The sequence below is a fragment of the Leptodactylus fuscus genome, chromosome 7 (genome assembly GCF_031893055.1).
Source record: "Leptodactylus fuscus isolate aLepFus1 chromosome 7, aLepFus1.hap2, whole genome shotgun sequence".
NCBI lineage: Eukaryota > Metazoa > Chordata > Amphibia > Anura > Leptodactylidae > Leptodactylus > Leptodactylus fuscus.
The window spans coordinates 24,539,006-24,557,682 of record NC_134271.1 but is presented as its reverse complement, the minus strand read 5'-3'; the positions used below and the strand labels follow the sequence as shown (position 1 = coordinate 24,557,682).

At 46.3% G+C, this 18,677-nt stretch overlaps 3 protein-coding genes across 6 annotated transcripts in view; 1 reads left to right on the top strand and 2 right to left on the bottom strand.

Moving 5' to 3' along the window:
- Window positions 1–2,535: 2,535 nt before the first annotated feature.
- On the bottom strand, window positions 2,536–6,867 carry FEN1 (flap structure-specific endonuclease 1). Of its 2 annotated transcripts, none has more exons than XM_075281348.1 (2): window positions 6,780–6,867; window positions 2,536–3,818 (listed from the first exon to the last, which is right to left on the bottom strand). In XM_075281348.1, the coding sequence occupies exon 2, from the start codon at window positions 3,768–3,770 to the stop codon at window positions 2,622–2,624; it is 1,149 nt and encodes a 382-aa protein (XP_075137449.1). In that variant the 5' UTR covers window positions 3,771–3,818; window positions 6,780–6,867; the 3' UTR covers window positions 2,536–2,621. The 2 variants fall into 2 exon arrangements, with proteins under 2 accessions (XP_075137449.1, XP_075137450.1); XM_075281349.1 differs by having other exon boundaries at window positions 6,784–6,845.
- Window positions 6,868–7,053: 186 nt separating this feature from the next.
- On the top strand, window positions 7,054–15,194 carry TMEM258 (transmembrane protein 258). 2 transcript variants are annotated; one of them, XM_075281423.1, is made up of 4 exons: window positions 7,054–7,154; window positions 8,859–8,968; window positions 12,316–12,450; window positions 15,028–15,194. In XM_075281423.1, exons 1-3 carry the CDS (start codon window positions 7,152–7,154, stop codon window positions 12,440–12,442), a joined length of 240 nt encoding a protein of 79 aa, XP_075137524.1. In that variant the 5' UTR covers window positions 7,054–7,151; the 3' UTR covers window positions 12,443–12,450; window positions 15,028–15,194. The 2 variants fall into 2 exon arrangements, with proteins under 2 accessions (XP_075137524.1, XP_075137523.1); XM_075281422.1 differs by having other exon boundaries at window positions 15,021–15,194.
- The window catches only part of MYRF (myelin regulatory factor), an 87,900-nt gene continuing 84,405 nt past the window's right edge, over window positions 15,183–18,677 (bottom strand). For both annotated transcript variants that reach the window (XM_075281360.1, XM_075281361.1), the window contains 2 exons: window positions 17,579–17,683; window positions 15,183–16,374 (listed from right to left, as the gene is read on the bottom strand). In XM_075281360.1, coding sequence (XP_075137461.1) covers window positions 16,291–16,374; window positions 17,579–17,683 — 189 coding nt within the window. In that variant the 3' untranslated portion in view covers window positions 15,183–16,290. The remainder of the gene's footprint in view (window positions 16,375–17,578; window positions 17,684–18,677) is intronic.

Below are 18,677 nucleotides of genomic sequence, written 5' to 3'. Positions count from 1 at the left end.
TTCTATAGAACATCTGATCATTTCTAAGTGTAAGTTGCTGTTTGATTCGAAGGATTGTATTAGCGGTGTTATCTATATTGATGTAATAAAGGCTGATAGATTATTTAACATTGTTTCATGGAATCCATTTCAGTATTGAGATTATTTTCTTTATTATCATCTCTGCATCCTTAGTAACTGACAGTCTTGATAAGAATTTCACTAGAATTTTGAGCTAATCCTGATGGGGACTCAGAAAACATTGGTACTGGGGGCTGAGCTCTGTGATATATAGGGTTATAGGATAGAGGAGAGAAGCTGAGCTCTGTGATATATAGGGTTATAGGATAGAGGAGAGAAGCTGAGCTCTGTGATATATAGGGTTATAGGATAGAGGAGAGAAGCTGAGCACTGTGATATATAGGGTTATAGGATAGAGGAGAGAAGCTGAGCTCTGTGATATATAGGGTAGAGGAGAGAAGCTGAGCTCTGTGATATATAGGGTTATATGATAGAGGAGAGAAGCTGAGCTCTGTGATATATAGGGTTATAGGATAGAGGAGAGAAGCTGAGCTCTGTGATATATAGGGTAGAGGAGAGAAGCTGAGCTCTGTGATATATAGGGTTATATGATAGAGGAGAGAAGCTGAGCTCTGTGATATATAGGGTTATATGATAGAGGAGAGAAGCTGAGCTCTGTGATATATAGGGTTATATGATTTGGAACAGAATTTCTAATTAAAGAGGACCTTTCATGGATTTGGGCACATGCGGTGTTATATACCGCTGGAAAGCCAACAGTGCGCTGATTTCAGCGCACTGTCGGCTTTCCCGTTCTGTGCCCCAGGTGAAGAGCTATCGGTCCCGGTACTGCAGCTCTTCAAAGTCAGAAGGGCATTGCTGACACTCTGTCAGGAACGTCCTCCTGCACAGCAGCGCCTATAGCGCTGGGCTCTGAGATCGGGGAGGAACGCCTCCTTCTTCTGCTCACAGTGCTCGCCCATAGACGAGTATTATCAGGAGGGGATCGGGCGTACCTCCCCGCTCTCACAGTACAGCGCTATAGGCGCTGCTGTGCAGAGGGACGCTCCTGACAGTGTCAGAAACGCCCTTCAGACTGTGAAGAGCTACGGTACCGGCACTGATAGCTCTTCACACCGGGCACAGATCGGGAAAGCAGACAGTGCGCTGAATTCAGTGCACAGTCGGCTTTCCAGCGGTATATAACACCGAATGTGCCAAATCCATGAAAGGTCCTCTTTAAACAGAGTAAATCCTGACAGAACCCCTAGGACAGATGAGAGTCGCCCCCACCCAGTGATTGACAGATTTCCCTATACCGGTGTGTAGACATAAAGTTGGAGTATTCTGGACTCTTTTTTTTTTTTTGGCCAAGGACCACAATGTGCAGTTTTGCTACTTCCCTCAAAGAGCAGCAGTAGGACACAAGAGTCTTACCATGCCAACAGCTTAGACTTATATGATGGTACTGCATTTTTTTTTTTTCCAACATGGAGTCTCTGGACGACGCTATTACTTAACGTGTTTGGAACAGCGGACAAAGGGTCAGGAGCTCTGTGAGGAAGGAGAACGGAAGGTGGTAGAGACTGTGTGAGGAGAGGATGGGAAACCCAAGCGACAGAGACTCACTACATGAGAGATCCAGAGTTGTCAAATATCACATTGTAGGTACTAGATGTACAATACAGTAACAGGCAATGAGCCGCTGCACAGAGTAATAGCAGAGGGGCTACAAAACACTTCAAGGTGCTCCAAGATCTTCAGAATAAGACTTAGCTGTTTGCATTGCAGAGCTCTCCTTTATCACTGTGCCCACCGTGTCACCGTTGTCAGACGTTCCAACAATCCTCCCACCTTGTATTACATTTGTCACTCTTACCATTGCTGCGATCAGTGCCCAGGCTGCTGTAATCACAGGGATGTGGAAACTAGAAAGATCCCCGTCACACACAGCGGGAAATCTCCTGATCAGGTAAAATCCTTCTTAGATTAGCCCTGTCTACTTCTGCCCCAGACTCAACGAGGACCTTTCACTACCTTCAAAAAATCCTACTTTTTGACATCTTTTAATAGCTGCTGACTCTGGCACAGTTGGAATTTTTTCTCTAGCCCCCCGCCATTCCAGAGCAATCAATGCTGTTATTTCTGGTGCCTGTCAGGCAGGAACAGACAAGAGGTGTGATTCTGAGCTCTGAACCTGACCCCGCCCCTTCTGACATTAGAGCTTAAATAGCACATTGGGCACCAAAACTACCTGCACTTGTTGCTAAGGAATGGTGGTGAAAGGTCCTTTTTAGGCTGAGTTCACAAGGGTATTTTGGACCAGAACTTGACGCAGAAAAAGCCTCAGTTTCCAGTCCAAAAACAGGTAGCCACAACTGGATGCAGTACAGTGCACCGACATCCAGTTGCGGCACTCCGCTCTAGATTGGGCCCAAATAAAAGCCGTTTTGTAGGGTTTGAAAAATACTTTCCATACTTAACCATTGATAGAAAACACATACACAATTTTTCTCTTTATTTTAATAGCCATAACACATAAGAGTCATTAACACACACACTATGAACAGTCCTCTTTCTCTCTCGCGCGCTCTCTCTTATAACCAGTCCACTCGGGCTCACTATTTGCCCCTCTTAAACTTCCCAGACGAAGCTCCTGCAGTTTTAGCCTTCTTCTTGGCCGATCCTTTCACCTCGATTTCCTTTCTTTTGGTAGAGCTGATGGATCCAGTTACTTTGAAAAAGTCATCTAGTCGGCCCTGTGTGCTGCCGTGACGGTTCTTGGCCAGCTTCTTGGACCCGTTACGTATACGGTCTTCACTGAATTGCTTTTCTCCGCACATGAAGGCCACCAGACCTTCCTCATCAGGATCCGTCCACTTCAGTTCCACACTATTTACATCGACCACCTCAGGCTCTATGAAGAGCTGGCGAGCTTCTTTGTGCAGCCAGTTTTCGGGTACCGGGTACTTCTTAAGGTCGATGTTATCCATTATCTCTTCGATACTTTTATGCTGCCGAATAAGTTCTATAGCTCTCTTTGGACCGATACCACGGATGGTCTCGCAGTAGTCACTGCCCAGCAGTATACAGAGGTCGATAAACTGTTCTTGTGTCAGACCTACGTCCTGCAGTACCCGGCTGAGATGAAACTCCTGGATTGGCAGCTTTTTGGCCTCACTGGCAGTGAGGTGTCGCAGCAGCAGAGGCGTACCAAAAGTCAAGGCATCCATATCTTCAGTGGCTGCGGCGTACACTTTTCCGGATTTCACCAAAGCAGCACATGTCGCCTCGGCCTCACAAGGTGCATCAACATAGGGAATACCCATTAACGAGAGCAGTTTTTTGCACTCTTCGTTGTGTTGTTTTGTCACCTTTACAAGCCTCTTATTGAACTTCTCAATGTTCTCCACTTCCCCGGCTTCTTGTGCTGCCTCCAGCAACTTCTCTGCTTCTGCCCTCCTCTCACTGCGTTTGGCCAATTCACCGGACTTCAGCTGTGGTGGTTTTCCGTCAAACACATAAACGGGTTTGATGCCGTGCTCCACCATGCGGATGGTACGATAGAACATACCCATTAAGTGACTGGTGGTTTCACCTTCCTCATTCTGAAGCATGTTACCGTCCTGCCGTACAGCGATTAGAAACTGGTAGATACACATAGAAGCATCTACCGCCACCTTACGGCCAAAGTAACTCTTTATGTCATTCTCTTTTATGGCTCCCGGGGCCACATCAGCGATCAGTTTAGCCAGGCCTTGAATTCCCATTGCAGAAAACTAATGAAACAGATACCTGTAAACTTTCTAAAGGTCGACCTGAAATGTAGAAAGAGACGTGTTAGAGCAAACAAAAATATAGAATATAATATAGCAACCTACATTAGGAAATTATATCTGTTACATTATGTATTAGATAGAATAGTATTGGATATAAAGTAATCCTAAATGATAGATTCCACATTAATGCCGATTAGATTTCGCAGTAGTATCACAACTAGACCCCTTCTACTCTTAGTAGTCATAGAAAGGCCCAAGCTATAGGGAGGGAGGGAGGGGCTGAGTGCTGGGAGCAGCTCTGAGCCGTGTATGTCTCTGCCACAGACAAGCAACAGAGCTCCTCAGATAGGGGAGGGGGGAGGTGAGAGCTCCGGGATTTCTCAGCTCTTATCTCCTGCTCTTCCACTTAGCAGACAGTTTAATTGAATTTGGCTGATAAGGGCTGAGATAAGGCGTCCGCTACCTCTATATGTATTACAAACTGACTCAAATCCAGCTCTGCTACATCAGCTTCATACTGTGGTAATTCATTTACAACCAATCCCTCATTACGGACTGCAAACATAGCAGAGCAAGTGAAACCCCGCCCACCAATGTACCGAGAAAACCAGGAAGTGAAGAGAGCACACAGCCTGCAGGTTGGTAAACAAGCGTGATGGGAATACCCCTTTAACCGTGATTTCCCAAAGACAGACAGTATTAAAAGGGGTTTTCCAGTTATCCTTAGGATAAGCCATCAGTATTAGATCTGTGTGGGTCAGACACCCGGGCACCCCACAGATCACTTGTACTGATGCAACACAGGAGACCCGCACTGCTCTCTCACCATACAAACCATAGCGGAGAGTGTAGGTACTGCCAGGGCTGTTTTAGACACATTGGTGGGTCCTTGTCCCTCCACTTACAAATACCTGACTTGCACAAATTATAATGCCCCCTTATTTGTCCCATACAATATAAAGTCCTCCTCCGGCTGCCCATCCCCCTCCAGTACCGTACTGCAGTGCTGCCCCATAGACTTCATGATGCAGTTGATTTGAGGGTTCACATACAAGTACAACATGAAGTGACCAAACCTGGGATAGAGGGCCCTGCCCACAAGGGTTTACTTTAGGCTAAGGCCCCACTGGGTGGAAACGCTGCCAAAAAAAAAAAAAAAAAAAAGGCAGAGAAAACGCTGCGTTTTCTGTTGCGGAAAAAGCACGCATGTACATGCATTTTTCATCGCGTTTTTCAGTTTTGGACTGTGGAAATTCATATGAGTTTTCTGTTGAGTTTTTCATCGTGTTTTTGCTCGAGTTTCTCATGTGCAATAAAGGTAATTGAAAGGCTATATTGATAATCCTAGGGAATTATGATCCTCTGCTATTTTGGCCGGGGCCCCACGGGCCGGAAACACTACGATTTGGCCACGGCGGAAATGCCACAGGAAAAATTGCGGCGTTTTACAGTACTTGCAAAGTGGATGGGATTCATGCGAATCCCATGCCCACTTTGCGGAAAAAAAATTGCAGCACGGACACGCTGCGATTTCCAAAACTGGCACGGTTTTGAAAATCGCAGCATGTCAATTATACCTACGGAAACGCCGGCGGCTTTCCCATAGATATAATTGTAACAGAAAGTCCGCAGAGGAAAACTGTGTAAACTTTATGTTCAAAGCTCTGCGGACAGAACCACAATGTGTTCACACCGCGGTTGTTCCCGCATCGCTTTAGCGCGGCAGTTCTGGCCCATGAGGCCTTAGCCTCAACCACGCAAAACAGTGAGTTTTTGTCGTTGGATTTTGAAGTTTTTCTGTGGTGTTTCCGAAACACCATAGAGATCTATGGAGGGAAAACCTCAGCGTTTCCACAACTATAACTGACATGCTGCGTTTCCGCTGCATTTTTTTTCCGCAGTGTGGGGCTAGGATTAGACAAAATTGCATTCACTATGCTGGTACTGTAAAACGCAGAAGTTTCTTTCTGCTGCGTTTCCGCCCAGTGGGGCTTTAGCCCCCACGGGTCGTAATCGCAGCGCTAAAGCACTGTGGAAAGAACCGCTGCGTGATCGCATTGCGGTTCTTTCCGCAGCGCTTTGAAGAGAAAGTTCAGAGTTTTCCTCCGCAGACTTTCTCTTCCCATTATATCTATGGGAAAGCCGCCGGCGTTTCCGTAGATATAATTGACATGCTGCGATTTGCAAAGCCGTAACGGCTTTGCAAATCGCAGCGTGTCCGCACTGCGCTTTCTTCTGCAAAGTGGGCATGGGATTTGCTTGATTCCCATCCCCTTTGCTTGCACTGTAAAACGCCGCGATTTTTCCCACAGCGCCTCCGCTGGGCCCCGGCCTTACTTGTCTATATCCGATATACAGGGATGTGGACATACCGGGCCGTCCCCCATTCATTCTGATAATGCAAGAGCCAGGGGGTCTCAATGACGGACCTCCACCAATCAGATGATTATACTGTATATAGCGCATAGGTTTCAGTAGTAAAACACCTTGGGGTAGTCCCAATTAAAGTGCGCCTGTTACCAGATCTCAGGGGCTTCCCATAATACCTGATCTGTATACCAGGGGTGGGTGGGCACAGCCGGCCCCTCCTCTGATCAGATATACAGAGCTGCTTCTGGTGTCCCCTGTATAATGTCCAGGTAGTGACAGGCCCAGCTGTTATACAGAGGACATGTATAGTATATAGGGCAGGCACCAGCAGGGGGCCCCACCACAGATCAGGGTTCCATGGCACCTTAATCCTGAGCCGCCCCTTTAATAAGCCGGGCTCTGGGGTCAGTGACAAGGCCTTGTGCCATACAGGGAGGCTGCAGGGAGTACAGCAGCCGCCATACATTCTAGTCTATGGCCCTCCGAGGCACTGCCTGTGTGGGTGACCGGTCCTGCCTAAGCTCCAGCTGCGGCCATGACTCCTCACAGCGCAACCTGCCGCCTATAATGAAGCCGATGAGGTAATAAAACATCGCCCCAGTATTGTCCCCTCACCGCGCTCGCACTTACCAACCTCCTCCCTCCAGGTTTTCGCGGGCTACTGGGTTATCCCTCAAATTCCCGCCGTTCTGACGCGTACCAGCCCTCCAGAGCTAGGGGGCAACAGATGCTCTGATTGGGCGACCTGTGCAAACCCGCCTTCTGATTGGATAGTCAGACAAAGGTTGGCAGAATGAGTTAGAGGCCATGATGTGGCTGGCAGGAGGACAGTGTGAGCCTGGTAGTGATTGGCTGCTTGATGCTAAGGCTTCTGCTATTGGTTCATTACACCACGTGTTCTTACAGTGAGCTGTTTCCTCTCCCACAACTCCCTGCTGTGCCCTCTGACCCCGTTTTGATTGTAAGAGACGTGGCGGAACCGGGAGCGCTGTCACCGAAGCAATGGTGAGAATGTGCCTGTAGTGGCGGAGCTTTACCGGGGGTTACCGTATACTGTGTGACTATAGAGGGAGACTCCGGGGGTTACTGTATATGATGTGACTATAGAGGGAGAGTCCGGGGTACCTGTATATTACGTCTCCGGGACTTATCACATGTACTGCAGACCTGCACCTTATACTAGTCCGTCCTATTGTGTGATATTTACTTACAGAGCTGAGGTTTGTTACATTGTGTCCTGTAGACAATCCTCTGAGGCGCTGATAGCCCTGCAGACTTGTAGATCCCTGGCTGATGGCTCTTACCTGCACTGATACAATGTAACGTGCTCCAGCAGTGTGAGCTGTTCATTTCATTGAGTTGGACAGAGTTCACATGGTGCTTTTTCTAAGTTAAAGGGGTTGTCGAGGAATTGGACAAATCACAGAGGAGGCCGGGGAAGAGGAAATATTGGGTTTTTCTTTCTCATCCTGACCTGTTCCTTTTGCTCTGGTGTCGGCTGTCACTGTACGTTGGGGCGCGCCATTGTTGGCTGTCGCTGTACGTTGGGGCGCGCCATTGTTGGCTGTCGCTGTACGTTGGGGTGCCCCGGTGTTGGCTGTCGCTGTACGTTGGGTCGCTCTGAAGTCTTTGGGTCGCTGGTGATGTCACTCACGTTACCAGGTGCTTTCCTGTGGCCGTTGAGGTGATTGATTGCTCTCGGCAGTCAAATGTGGCAAAGAACACCAGAGCACCTGAATGAACAGTGGTGGCGGGGACAAATTATTATTTTTTTTTTTTGTTTGCTTCTCCTTCCCCGGCCTCCTCTGTGATTTGTCCAGTTCCTGGAAACTTCTTTAAGGACTGTATTGAGCAGTGACTGTCTGCGCGCCGACTCTCTGTTACATGACTGACTCTGCGCTACTCCTGCTGCTTGTACATAGAGTGGAGCAGAGAATATCACGTGACTTCAGGACAGAGCAAAGGAAAGAAAGTCTTATTTTCCTGTATAACCCCTTTAACATCCGTTTGCAAATTCCTAAAATCAGGGCTTTGTAATTGGAAAAAAGTTACTGACTGCGGCTGCAACATTACATGATTATCCCACTTATTCCAGCAGCGGGGATTGTCTCTGTAGCCCCCACCTTTCCTGAGCAATAATCACAGTTAGTTTTTGGATCTAAGGCCCTACATTGCAGAATGCAGCTAAAAAAATTGCGGAAAATAAAACCAGGAGGAAACTTCCTTTTCTTTTCATTTTCTCTGCAGATTTTGTTTCCTTATGAATCCTATAGGGAACGCGCAGTTATAAGTGACATGCTGTGTTTCTCAAAAAAGTGTTCATATGGGATATCTCCCCCCCCCTTTTTTTTTTCCTGTTAAGAGGCCATGACAGGTTTTATTTAGGGTTCATCACCCTCCTGCTGTTGCATCCATCATCCTTCCAGTGTGCACAGTCCTATACATTTTGAACACCAGGGGGTGCTGTTACTATAAATTGCATTTTCAGTTCACTTATGGTCCTTGTATTGTTGGCACATCCCCTTTAACTCCTTATTAGAAGCTCAGGATGGCAGTGGAGTGATCTTACCCGACTAATTTTTTTTTTTTAGAAAGGATGTTTAGCTAGTTTAGTTCCCCCGCACTTGTATATCTCTGTGGGTATTCAGCACTGGGCCTGCAGTCATGTCGGTGACTTCTTCTATATCACTGGTCTCTCTTTATTCGCAGGAGCTGGAAGCAATGAGCAGATATACAAGCCCGGTCAATCCGGCAGTGTTCCCGCACCTCACAGTCGTGCTCCTGGCAATCGGCATGTTCTTCACGGCTTGGTTCTTTGTGTATCCTTTTACAGGGACAAATATGATCGTGCATAGTGTGGTGAGGAAGTCTCATACCTAGGCAATGGCTGAGAGACGCTGAGACAGCCCATCATACACAGACACCCGAGGGACTATGGTAGAAAAGCAATAGCTTTTGTTCTACTCATGTCTTGTCTCTATTTGTCTGTTTTCAGTAAGGGGGACCTCCGATTGCCACCCACTTCCGATACTTAAAGGGATTCTATCATTAAAAGTCATTTTTTTGAATAGCCTTAAAGGGGTATTACCAAACGGCAGCCTGGAGAAGACATCTAAAGGTAGGAGAAGAGTAGCCTTAAAGGGGCTCTGTCATTGGGAAAAGTCATTTTTTAACTAATCACATCCTTGCATAGGCTTTAGAAAGTCTATTCCACACCTACCTTTAGTATGTAGATTGCCACAGTGGTTTCTGAATAAGTCCGTTTTTATTCATATGCTAATGAGCTTCCAGCCAGCACAGGAAGTTCCCAGCAGCACTCGTCTCTGCTATTATCTCCTATGTTTGTGTGCAAACAGGAAGCTGAATCCGCATCAGCCTGTCCATAGGAAACAATAGCAAAGGGGATGCACAATGCATCGTGCACCAGTCTAATTAGTATATGAATAAAAACGGACTTATTCAGAAACCGCTGAGGCAATTTAACATACTAAAGGTAGGTGTGGAATATACTTTCTAAAGGCTATGCAAAGGTGTGATTTGTTAAAAAATGACTTTTCCCAATGACAGAGCCCCTTTAAGACTATTCTTCTCCTACCTTTGGATCTCTTCTCCAGGCTGCCGTTCGGTGTATATAATCTGGTTTTCTTCAGTATTCTCTGACAGCACTGGGGGTGGGCCCCAGCGTTCAAACAGTGCCGCCTCTATCTTATTCAGGAACGGGCAAAGCCGACTGCGGGTGCCCGCAGGCCACAAGAAAATGGCCGCTTGCACAGTATTGTAAGCAGACATTTTCTTGTGGCCAGCAGGCATGTGCAGTTGGCTGCCCAAGACCTAGAAGTTTGAAGCCACCGCAGGAAGAAGACGTGAAGAGAGGCCGTTCCTGAATAAGATGGAGGCGGCGCTGGAGAGTTCTCTCACAGCATTGGGGACGCCCTCAGTGCTGTTTGAGCACTGAGGACCGCCCCAAGTGCTGCGAAAGAACTCTTTTGCATACCGATGAAAACCGGATTATATACCGAACGGCGGCCCGGAGAAGACATCTAAAGGTAGGAGAAGAATAGCCTTTCTTAAGGCTATTCCTACATGGTAGGGAGAAAAAAAATTGACTTTTAATGACAGGATCCCTTGAAAGCATATGTCTGATAGGTAAAGGTCCAATTCTTGGAAACCCTCCTAATGGGTCAGGATCACAGAGCTGCACTCCTCCTGTAAATATGCAATGCCTAAAGTATGAAACCCCCGCCTTCTGCTTCTTATAGTGTACCTCCAGACTTCTACTGTAAAGGGATCGGCATGTTGGTGACCCGTCCCTAGGATAGGCCATCAATATCGAATCGATTGCGGTTTGATTGTGTCCCTGAACTGGTCAGCCATTTAGAGGGACCGCAGTGGTCGTGACCACATCCGTCCTTACCTTAGTCCACGTGTCTGCACGGTATACATATATTTACTTTGCTTACTTATACAGCACCAACATATTCTGCAGCGCCTTACAGATCACATCTCCTACAGGGCTCACAACCTATACTATTTATTAGTACGTCTTTGGAATATGGGAGGAAACCAAGAGTTGTAGTGTCAGTGCAGGGTTTTCAGTTTTGTTCCATTGGCGCCTGGTATCCGGCTGTTTGCAAACTGTTTAAAAAGAAACGTATCCTTATTTATTGAACAGAGAAAAAGTCCTGCAAGTCTGATTTATTTTGTATATTTTTCCTGCCCAGAAGAGCGGATATCAAACAGAAGTGTTCCGAACTCATATCTGCGGAGGGTTTTTACAGCCTGTTAAAAAACCAACAGTTCAAAATCAGTTTTTGAGGATTTTGAGACTTTCAAAAACTGATTTTGCATGCAGAGCCAAACAGTGATGTGAACACAGCCTTACCTGCCACAAAGCTGCAATATTCCTCACAATACATACCGTAGGTAGGTTGGCCAGGATAAATAGTGAAGAGTTGCTAGTGCTTGCATCAGCACGCCGCCATGGATCAGACATTGGTGGCCTACCCTGATTCTCAAAAATCCTCTTTTAGGTTGCGGAAACGCAGATTTTTTTATTGCAGATTTTGTTGTGGTTTTTTTGAGCCAAAGTCAGGAGTGTACTGAGCAGAAGATAGAAGTATAAGAGCTTCCTATATATTGCTCATTCCTTTTGAAGCCATTCTTGGCTTTGGCTGAAAAAACCGCAACAAAAAAAAAAAAGCTGCATTTCCGCAACGTGGGGCCTCAGCCTAAAAGCCTATCAGGATATGTTCTCCAGTCTGTGTGCCCTGTATGTGCACTTCTGTGTACTGACTGTGGTATCGCTAAGGGCTTCAGGGCTCGTTCACATCTGCGCCCGGTCTCCGTTCTACAAGTTTCCGTTTCCTGCACAAAACAGAGGCAGGAGATGGAAACCTGCAGGACTCTTTCTCACCCATTCATTTGAATGGGTTTGAAAGATGTCCGGCGGTGAGCGTTTTATGCTCTCCGCTGCGAAACCGTTTTTTTTTTAATCGGACACAGAGTCGGACTTTCAGTACTCTGTGTCCGTTTTAAAAAAACACGGTTTCACGGCAGAGAGCATAAAACGCTCACCGCCGCTCATGGCCGGACCCGGTCTGACAGATTTCTGTCTTCTGCATGCAGGAGACGGAAAGCTGAGAACGGACTGCCGAACGCTAGTGTGAACCTAGCGTCACTTTTGTAAAGCTGGGTAACATGAGTGCATGTGATCACCAGAACAGTGACGGGAAGCCATTGAGGAAATTCTGCAGCCAATATAACTTGCTGTGTTGTAAAATGACCTGGGGTATTGGTGTAAAACAGAAACAGGTTTCTTTATAGTGGTTTTCAATGATCGGGTTTGGTAGGAGTCTGACTCTCAGCACCCCACCGATTTGTCAAGTGTTGCGGCCTCATCATTGCTTGCATTGCACTGCGCCATTGCAGTAGTATCACATCCGATTAAACAAGACAAAGCTTCAGCGCCCTGTATAGACAAACTGACCAGAATCAGAGCCCTGGCCATCTGTAATTGATAGCCTATCCTAGCAATATCGGTGAGACTTGTAGAGTTAGTGGACTCTCAAATCTTTTACATGACTTAACCCTTATGTCAAAATTACAGTATCTTATTATAGCCTTCATATGTTGCCCAGGTCTGTTTTTCCTTAATGCATCGCTAAAGCTATGAGGTGACCTCCACAAAGTACACTAGGGACGTATACAAGGAGCTCCTCATTTCGCTGGTAGCCTCGCTCTTCATGGGATTCGGGGTTTTGTTTCTTCTGTTGTGGGTCGGGATCTATGTGTGATCATGATGGTAAGTTGAGATTATTCTTACTTAAATATCATATTGTGATGGGTTTTTTTAACCAATGCTTGCACACATTTATCATGATGATAACACAACTGTGCTTATGGGTGAGGCTGTGTCAGTCTAGTCATCCAATTTTCCTTCTAGTCTCCTCCTAAGGGAGCCTTCACACGGAGTTACGCTCCGCTCATTCTGAATGTAAAACTCATTCAGAATGAGCGGTAAGAACCAGATCCCATTGATTTGTATGGGTGCCGGCAAACGCACGTATCACATTGAAATCAATGGGATCTGGTTCTTACACGCTCATTCTGAACGAGTTTTACATTCAGAATGAGCGGAGCGTAACTCCGTGTGAAGGCTCCGTCATATCTTAGCAATGCCCTGACAGATCACAAGCTCAATGTACAAGTTCTGTGAGTGCCAGTATGGCTGTCGCCTGCCCTGATACCTGGACTACATTCAGAAGACTCACTAGCTTTATAGTGAATCCGATTGTAGCCGCTTACATACGGTTTGCGGATTCTATAGGGATTCTCCAGCTTCCTAAAATTATCTGAATCCTCCCTGTTCCATAGTTTTTTCCATTTTCATGGCTTTATTTTACTTTCTGCTCCTTGTATCAGTTATTTACATGTAGTGATTTTTTTGCCTGCCTTCACTCTGTGTACCTCTCCCTTCTTCACTCTCCTCTGCAATGAAATCGTAGGGACTAAATCATTCCCACATACAATATATTGTTTGCTGACTTAACTACTCACAGGGAGGGCTAGTTAGCTGGCAAAAGAAACGTCACAGATGAGGCCAATGGCCTGAAAATAAATCTGGTTAACTGTGCTGAATGTAACCTGATATATGTAGATTAGGAAGTGTTTTATAGTGCTAGATCCTTTTATTTGACCTGATGATCATTTAAAGGGATCCTATCCGTCAGACACAATTTTTTTGTCGGTACCACGTCGGAATAGCCTTAAGAAAGGCTATTCATCTCCTACCTTTCGTCATCTTCTCCTTGCCGCCGTTCGCCTACAATCCCGGTTCTTGTCGGTATGTAAATGAGCTATCTCGCAGCACAGGGGGCAGTCCCCAGCACTCAGACAGCACTGGGGGCGTCCCCAATGCTGCGAGAGAACTCTCTCCAGTACCGCCTCCTTTTCTTCAGCAGCGTCATCTTCAGCCTCTTCTTCCGGCAGTGGCTTGTAACTTCTAAGGCCTCGGGCATAGCAGACTGCGCATGCCCACAGACCACGAGAATATGGCCGCTTGCACAGTATTGTAGGTGGCCACTTTCTCGCTGGGAGAGAACTCATTTACATACTGAGAGATTGTAGGCGGACGGCAGCGCGGAGAAGGCTATTCCGATGTGGTACTTACAAAAAATTGTGTCTGACTGATAGGATCCCTTTAATGTTGCACCCATGCATTTGGTACCAAACCATCTACGACTCAGTGTTGCTGAACCTTAGCCCTGAAGGCTCAAAACCTCATAGGTAGTCTGTGTCTCCATAATCACCCAGCCCTACTGAGCATTGGTAAACAAAGAAACAGAGACAGCACCGAGCTGCACATAGTGAGGTACCGTAAGTTCACGGAAATGTACGTAATAAGAGAGCTTCTCACCTTTAATGGTTGTATATCACAACCAATTAATAGACTTGCAAACCACTTATGGAGAGGGGGGGCGGTTTCACCCCAGTTCTTAAGGCTGCGGGATCCGTACCACTTTTGGTGTCAGCAAAATTAGATAAGGACCGAAGTTCAAATAAGAATCACCGCGCTAGACCAAGTGTTCGGACAATGCTTTAATTCAATGCTCCATTTTTTTGAATTAAAGCATTGTCCGAACAATTGGTCGAGCGCGGTGATTCTTATTTGAACTTCGGTCCTTATCTAATTCTACTGATGATTGGGCATTTTACCTTGATTACAATTAATTGTGATTATTTAGGTTCTGGTTTGCCCAGTGGTTTCATTCAGACCAAACATGGCCAAACCAAAACTGCTATTATACCCTGGGGCCTTTACAGGACCTGGAGTATAACGATCGGAAGCGTTTCATACCCTGTGCTCCGGCACGACCCTCTGCTGTCTTCGGGACTTCTGCCTGTCATCAGGGACAGCTGAGGCCAGTGTCACATGGAGTTGTGACAAGCAAGCAGCATGATCCCTGATGACGGTAGAGGGTTGCGCCAGAGCCCAGGGTAGGGAACACTGTCATGTCCCTGGACCTCCCATCCTATTCAGGGGTCTGAACAAACCGCAGAATAATAGCAGTTCACATCAGACGTATTCATTCTGAAGGAAATTGCAAATACTGCAATAACCGACCTGAACAAAATCCCGTTGGTTATCCTGGTTGATTGGTTATTTGTCAATTAATCGCCCAGGCCTAGTTTGTAGAAAAGAGTGCAGTCTGAGAAATACGGCTGATATAGGGACTGTATAGGGACCCCCACTCATGATTGGTACCAGTGGTCGGACCAAACCACTTATCTTGTACTATAGGGACGCCATGATAAGCCTCATCTAATACTCTGATATAAATCTAATCCTGTCTTCTTCTCTCTACCTTTCAGATTCTAGCTGGATGCTTAGATACGTTTTTTGTTTTCCTTCACTCTGTTTGGGGACCAGTACTGGCCGTGGATGGCGGCGTCCACTCAGTCGTTGCACTGTCATTTCTGCAATGGAGATTCTTCTCGTGGTGACTTGCTCACCGGTTACAATAAAACACTTTATTATGACATTTATTAACGCGTGCGCCTATCATTTCCACGCGGCTACAGTCACACATCACCAGTCGGAGTACAAAGCATTATTCATATATTTATATTGTGGTATTTATACGAAGACAGGATATTTTTTTTTTCAGACCCATAGAGGAGGGGGAGGGGAGAACAGTGCAGTCATAGGAGGGGAAAATATAAATATAAATCAGGCATTAAAAAAAAAATATTAAAAATGCTTCGAGCTCATAGGTCAAGAGACACGCTTTAGCCCTTCCAATAGTACGGCCGGGTATTGGAAGGGTTAAATAGCGATCACGTGATTAGCGGCTTTTAATTATTGTAAGAAAAAAAAAGTATTTACAAGATTTTAATATTAAGAGCAGAAAACGTTTTTTTTTTTTTCTTTTTTTTTCATGGGGGTGGAGGTCCTTCATTTCTTTGGACAGCATCCGTACATTGGGCGCTCAAAGTCTTTGGCGTGCTGCCTCACCGTCAGGCGCTCTTCGCTGCCCCTTTATAAAGGGCAAGATTTTGGTCCTCAGTTGCCATGTTAGGATTAAGTGCACTTCTGTGGTTAGGGAATTAAATACAAAACACAAACGAGAGAAAAAAAACAAGATTCACATAAAATACAATAAGACATGAAACCTGTTCCAGTATTCAGTAACTTGCAATGGCTGCTGCAGCCCCCCCGGCATCTTACAGTTCAGAATGCTCCAGGGATGGCGACGCCGTCCCGCCAACTTCGATTTAAGTCTTGGGATGGTGAAGAATAGGTGGAAGGGTTGTAACAGAATCAACGTATCAGACAGACAGACAGAAAATCATCAGGATGGAGAAGAATCTGTTCCCATCTTCAGCCAATAACTTCCTCTTTCCATGTTTCCTGCTTAGGGATAAGTCCCTGTGTCTCCAGTGTGAATGCCTTCTGATTTCCAGTTGGTCCCAGTAGGATCCAGTGCTGCTTGGTTTGGTCCAGTGTTGCACATCCAGTGACGGGTGGGATTACCCCGTGGCTGCCTGCAGTCTGGGGGAGGAAGGGGGCAAGGGAGGACACACAAACCGTATCCAAATGGTGGGGGAAAATTTTGGGTTTTCCAGCTGATCAATGAGTGTATCAGTTGCAGAGTCGGTAAAAACTGAAATAATAGTCTGTAACTTCTGAAGAGTCCACAGTGATGTCATAACATCCCGATGCACCCTAGGGGGGAGAGAGAGAGAGACCTAAATAAAGCTGTAGTCACATGGTGTCTAGAGATGAGCGAACACTGTTCGGATCAGCCGATCCGAACAGCACGCACCCATAGAAATGAATGGAAGCACCTGTGACGCCGGCCGCCGGCAAAGTCACCGTCACAGGTGCTTCCATTCATTTCTATGGGAGCGTGCTGTTCAGATCGGCTGATCCGAACAGTGTTCGCTCATCTCTAATGGTGTCGCATCTCTGGGGCACCCATTTGTTCTGCAGTCTATGAAGGATTCATGAAACAAGGACAGAAATAGGGCATCCCCCAAAAAATCAACATGTGATTAGTTCAATAGCAATCAATGTGTCTTTGATATTCATGTGAATAAGGCCTAAATCTCCAGTGTGTCCTTGTTTCTCAGCCATGTCCCCCCAATCCTGTTCTGTATATGACTGTAAGACAACTGGCCGGAGCTGAAGTCTCCCTACTTTGCCTTGCAGTAGGACAAACCTTATTAAAGAGGCAGTCTGTAAAATGAAAAAACTTTGTCCCCCGCCCTTCACTACTTTTGAAAATGAGCTTGTGTGTAGTGTAATGCTACTCGGTAACTCAGTGACGGTTTTATTGTGAGGTTATGTGGTCTCCACCTGAGCACTGACTTTCTTACTTCTCCTCTGATGCCCACATGGCAGGAGTTTAGTAAAGTCATCACCCCAGTTTTCTGGTGCATTTTTATAGTACGATATCATTTTCCTAAAATAAATGTGCCACCTTGTCTCTGGACTCCATTGGCAGGAGCAGAAGGAGGTCAGTGCTCTGTAGTGGAGCACATAACTAAACAAAGTTATTCAATGACATTACACAGGCTCATTACTGGAGTCCCTAGGTCCACTCTCTACATCGGTAGGTCTACAGCCCATAATGTAGCAGATTAGTAGGTAACTGACCCATTTGGCCTCTGCAGGATTTCGACAAGAATGGCTTTGTTTGGATCATCTAAAATGTGCTGGAAATTGGGCAACGTTTTCATTAGTTTTACATTTAGCGTTTATTTCTGGGTTCAATGTTCCATTAAGCCCCCTACCACTTCCCTTCCATAATAAGAATAGGAAGGTGGAATTGGGTTAGGCACCAGCTAGTCCTCTAGGATCCCAGCCCCCAACTATAGGCATTACTAATAGTAGACGGCTATAGGACACAGGACAGTGGATTACTCACCGGAGGGGACACTCGCAGGTGGAATGTGAAATCCTGGGAGGGAAACAGCTGTAGAGACCAGAGATGATGTGTTGATGGGGCCGGCGTGGCACAGACTCCTGAGACCTGGTGTAGAGACCGCTACAATTAACTGGCAGGTAATGGAGTATGGATGGGATTCACAATTGCAGATCAAAGTACAGACATGTATTTCTATGTACCCATACACACAGCTGTAGGTTTTGTGACTATGTGTCCAGGCCATAGTGAAGAGCTGCAAAATATGGAGCAGGTCCTGTATTTGTCCATAGTTGTGGCTCCGTCCATTCACTTCAATGTATGGGTTCAGATACATTCACACGACCGTGAATTATTACACGGCAGCATTATATTCAATGTCAGTGAATGGGGGCGACTCACATGACAGTCCATTGTCACAGACTACTAAAATATACGTCTTGTCCTATTTTTGACCATTTTCATGGATTCCTCCATACCAGGGGTGGGCAATTAATTTTCTCATGGAGCCGCATAAGAAATTAAAACTACTCTAGAGGGCCTCACCGTGGGAAATTTAGCTCCACCCACTTCTATGTTGACTCCGCCCATTCTCAATCATTTTTCCATGTGCCCCCACACAGTGTAATCCTCCTACAGTCACCCGTACACTATATGTCCCCACATTATAATGTTTCCTTCCAACTGCCCCACAGTATTAAGTCCCGCTCCTGGTGCCCCAGTTTAAACTGGTGGAAACTAGAGGGACACGAAACTAGAGCAGCTGGAGGGGACATTAAACAGTGGGGGTAGTTGGAGGGGGCAATAAATTGATGACAGATAAAGTGGGACATTAAACTGGGGGCAACTAGAAGCAGATAGGTCCCCTCCAGCTACCTCCACGGTTTAATGCCCCCTCCAGTTGTCCCCAGTATAATGTCCCCCAGTTTAAATGCCCCCTTCATCTACCCCCATTTTCATGTCCCCCCTCCATCTGCCCCCAGTTTCCTGTCCCCCCTCCATCTCTCCCCCAGTTTCCTGTCCCCCCCTCCATCTCTCCCCCAGTTTCCTGTCCCCCCCTCCATCTGCCCCCAGCTTCATGTTCCCCCTTCATTTCTGCTCC

Bases quoted from the DNA above. Each gene is read 5' to 3' on its own strand.
- TMEM258 (XM_075281423.1), top strand. The intron at 8,969-12,315 runs GTATCCTTTTAC...GCATCGCTAAAG, and splicing joins TTCACGGCTTGGTTCTTTGT to CTATGAGGTGACCTCCACAA.
- FEN1 (XM_075281348.1), bottom strand. From the start codon at position 3,770: ATGGGAATTCAAGGCCTGGCTAAACTGATCGCTGATGTGGCCCCGGGA.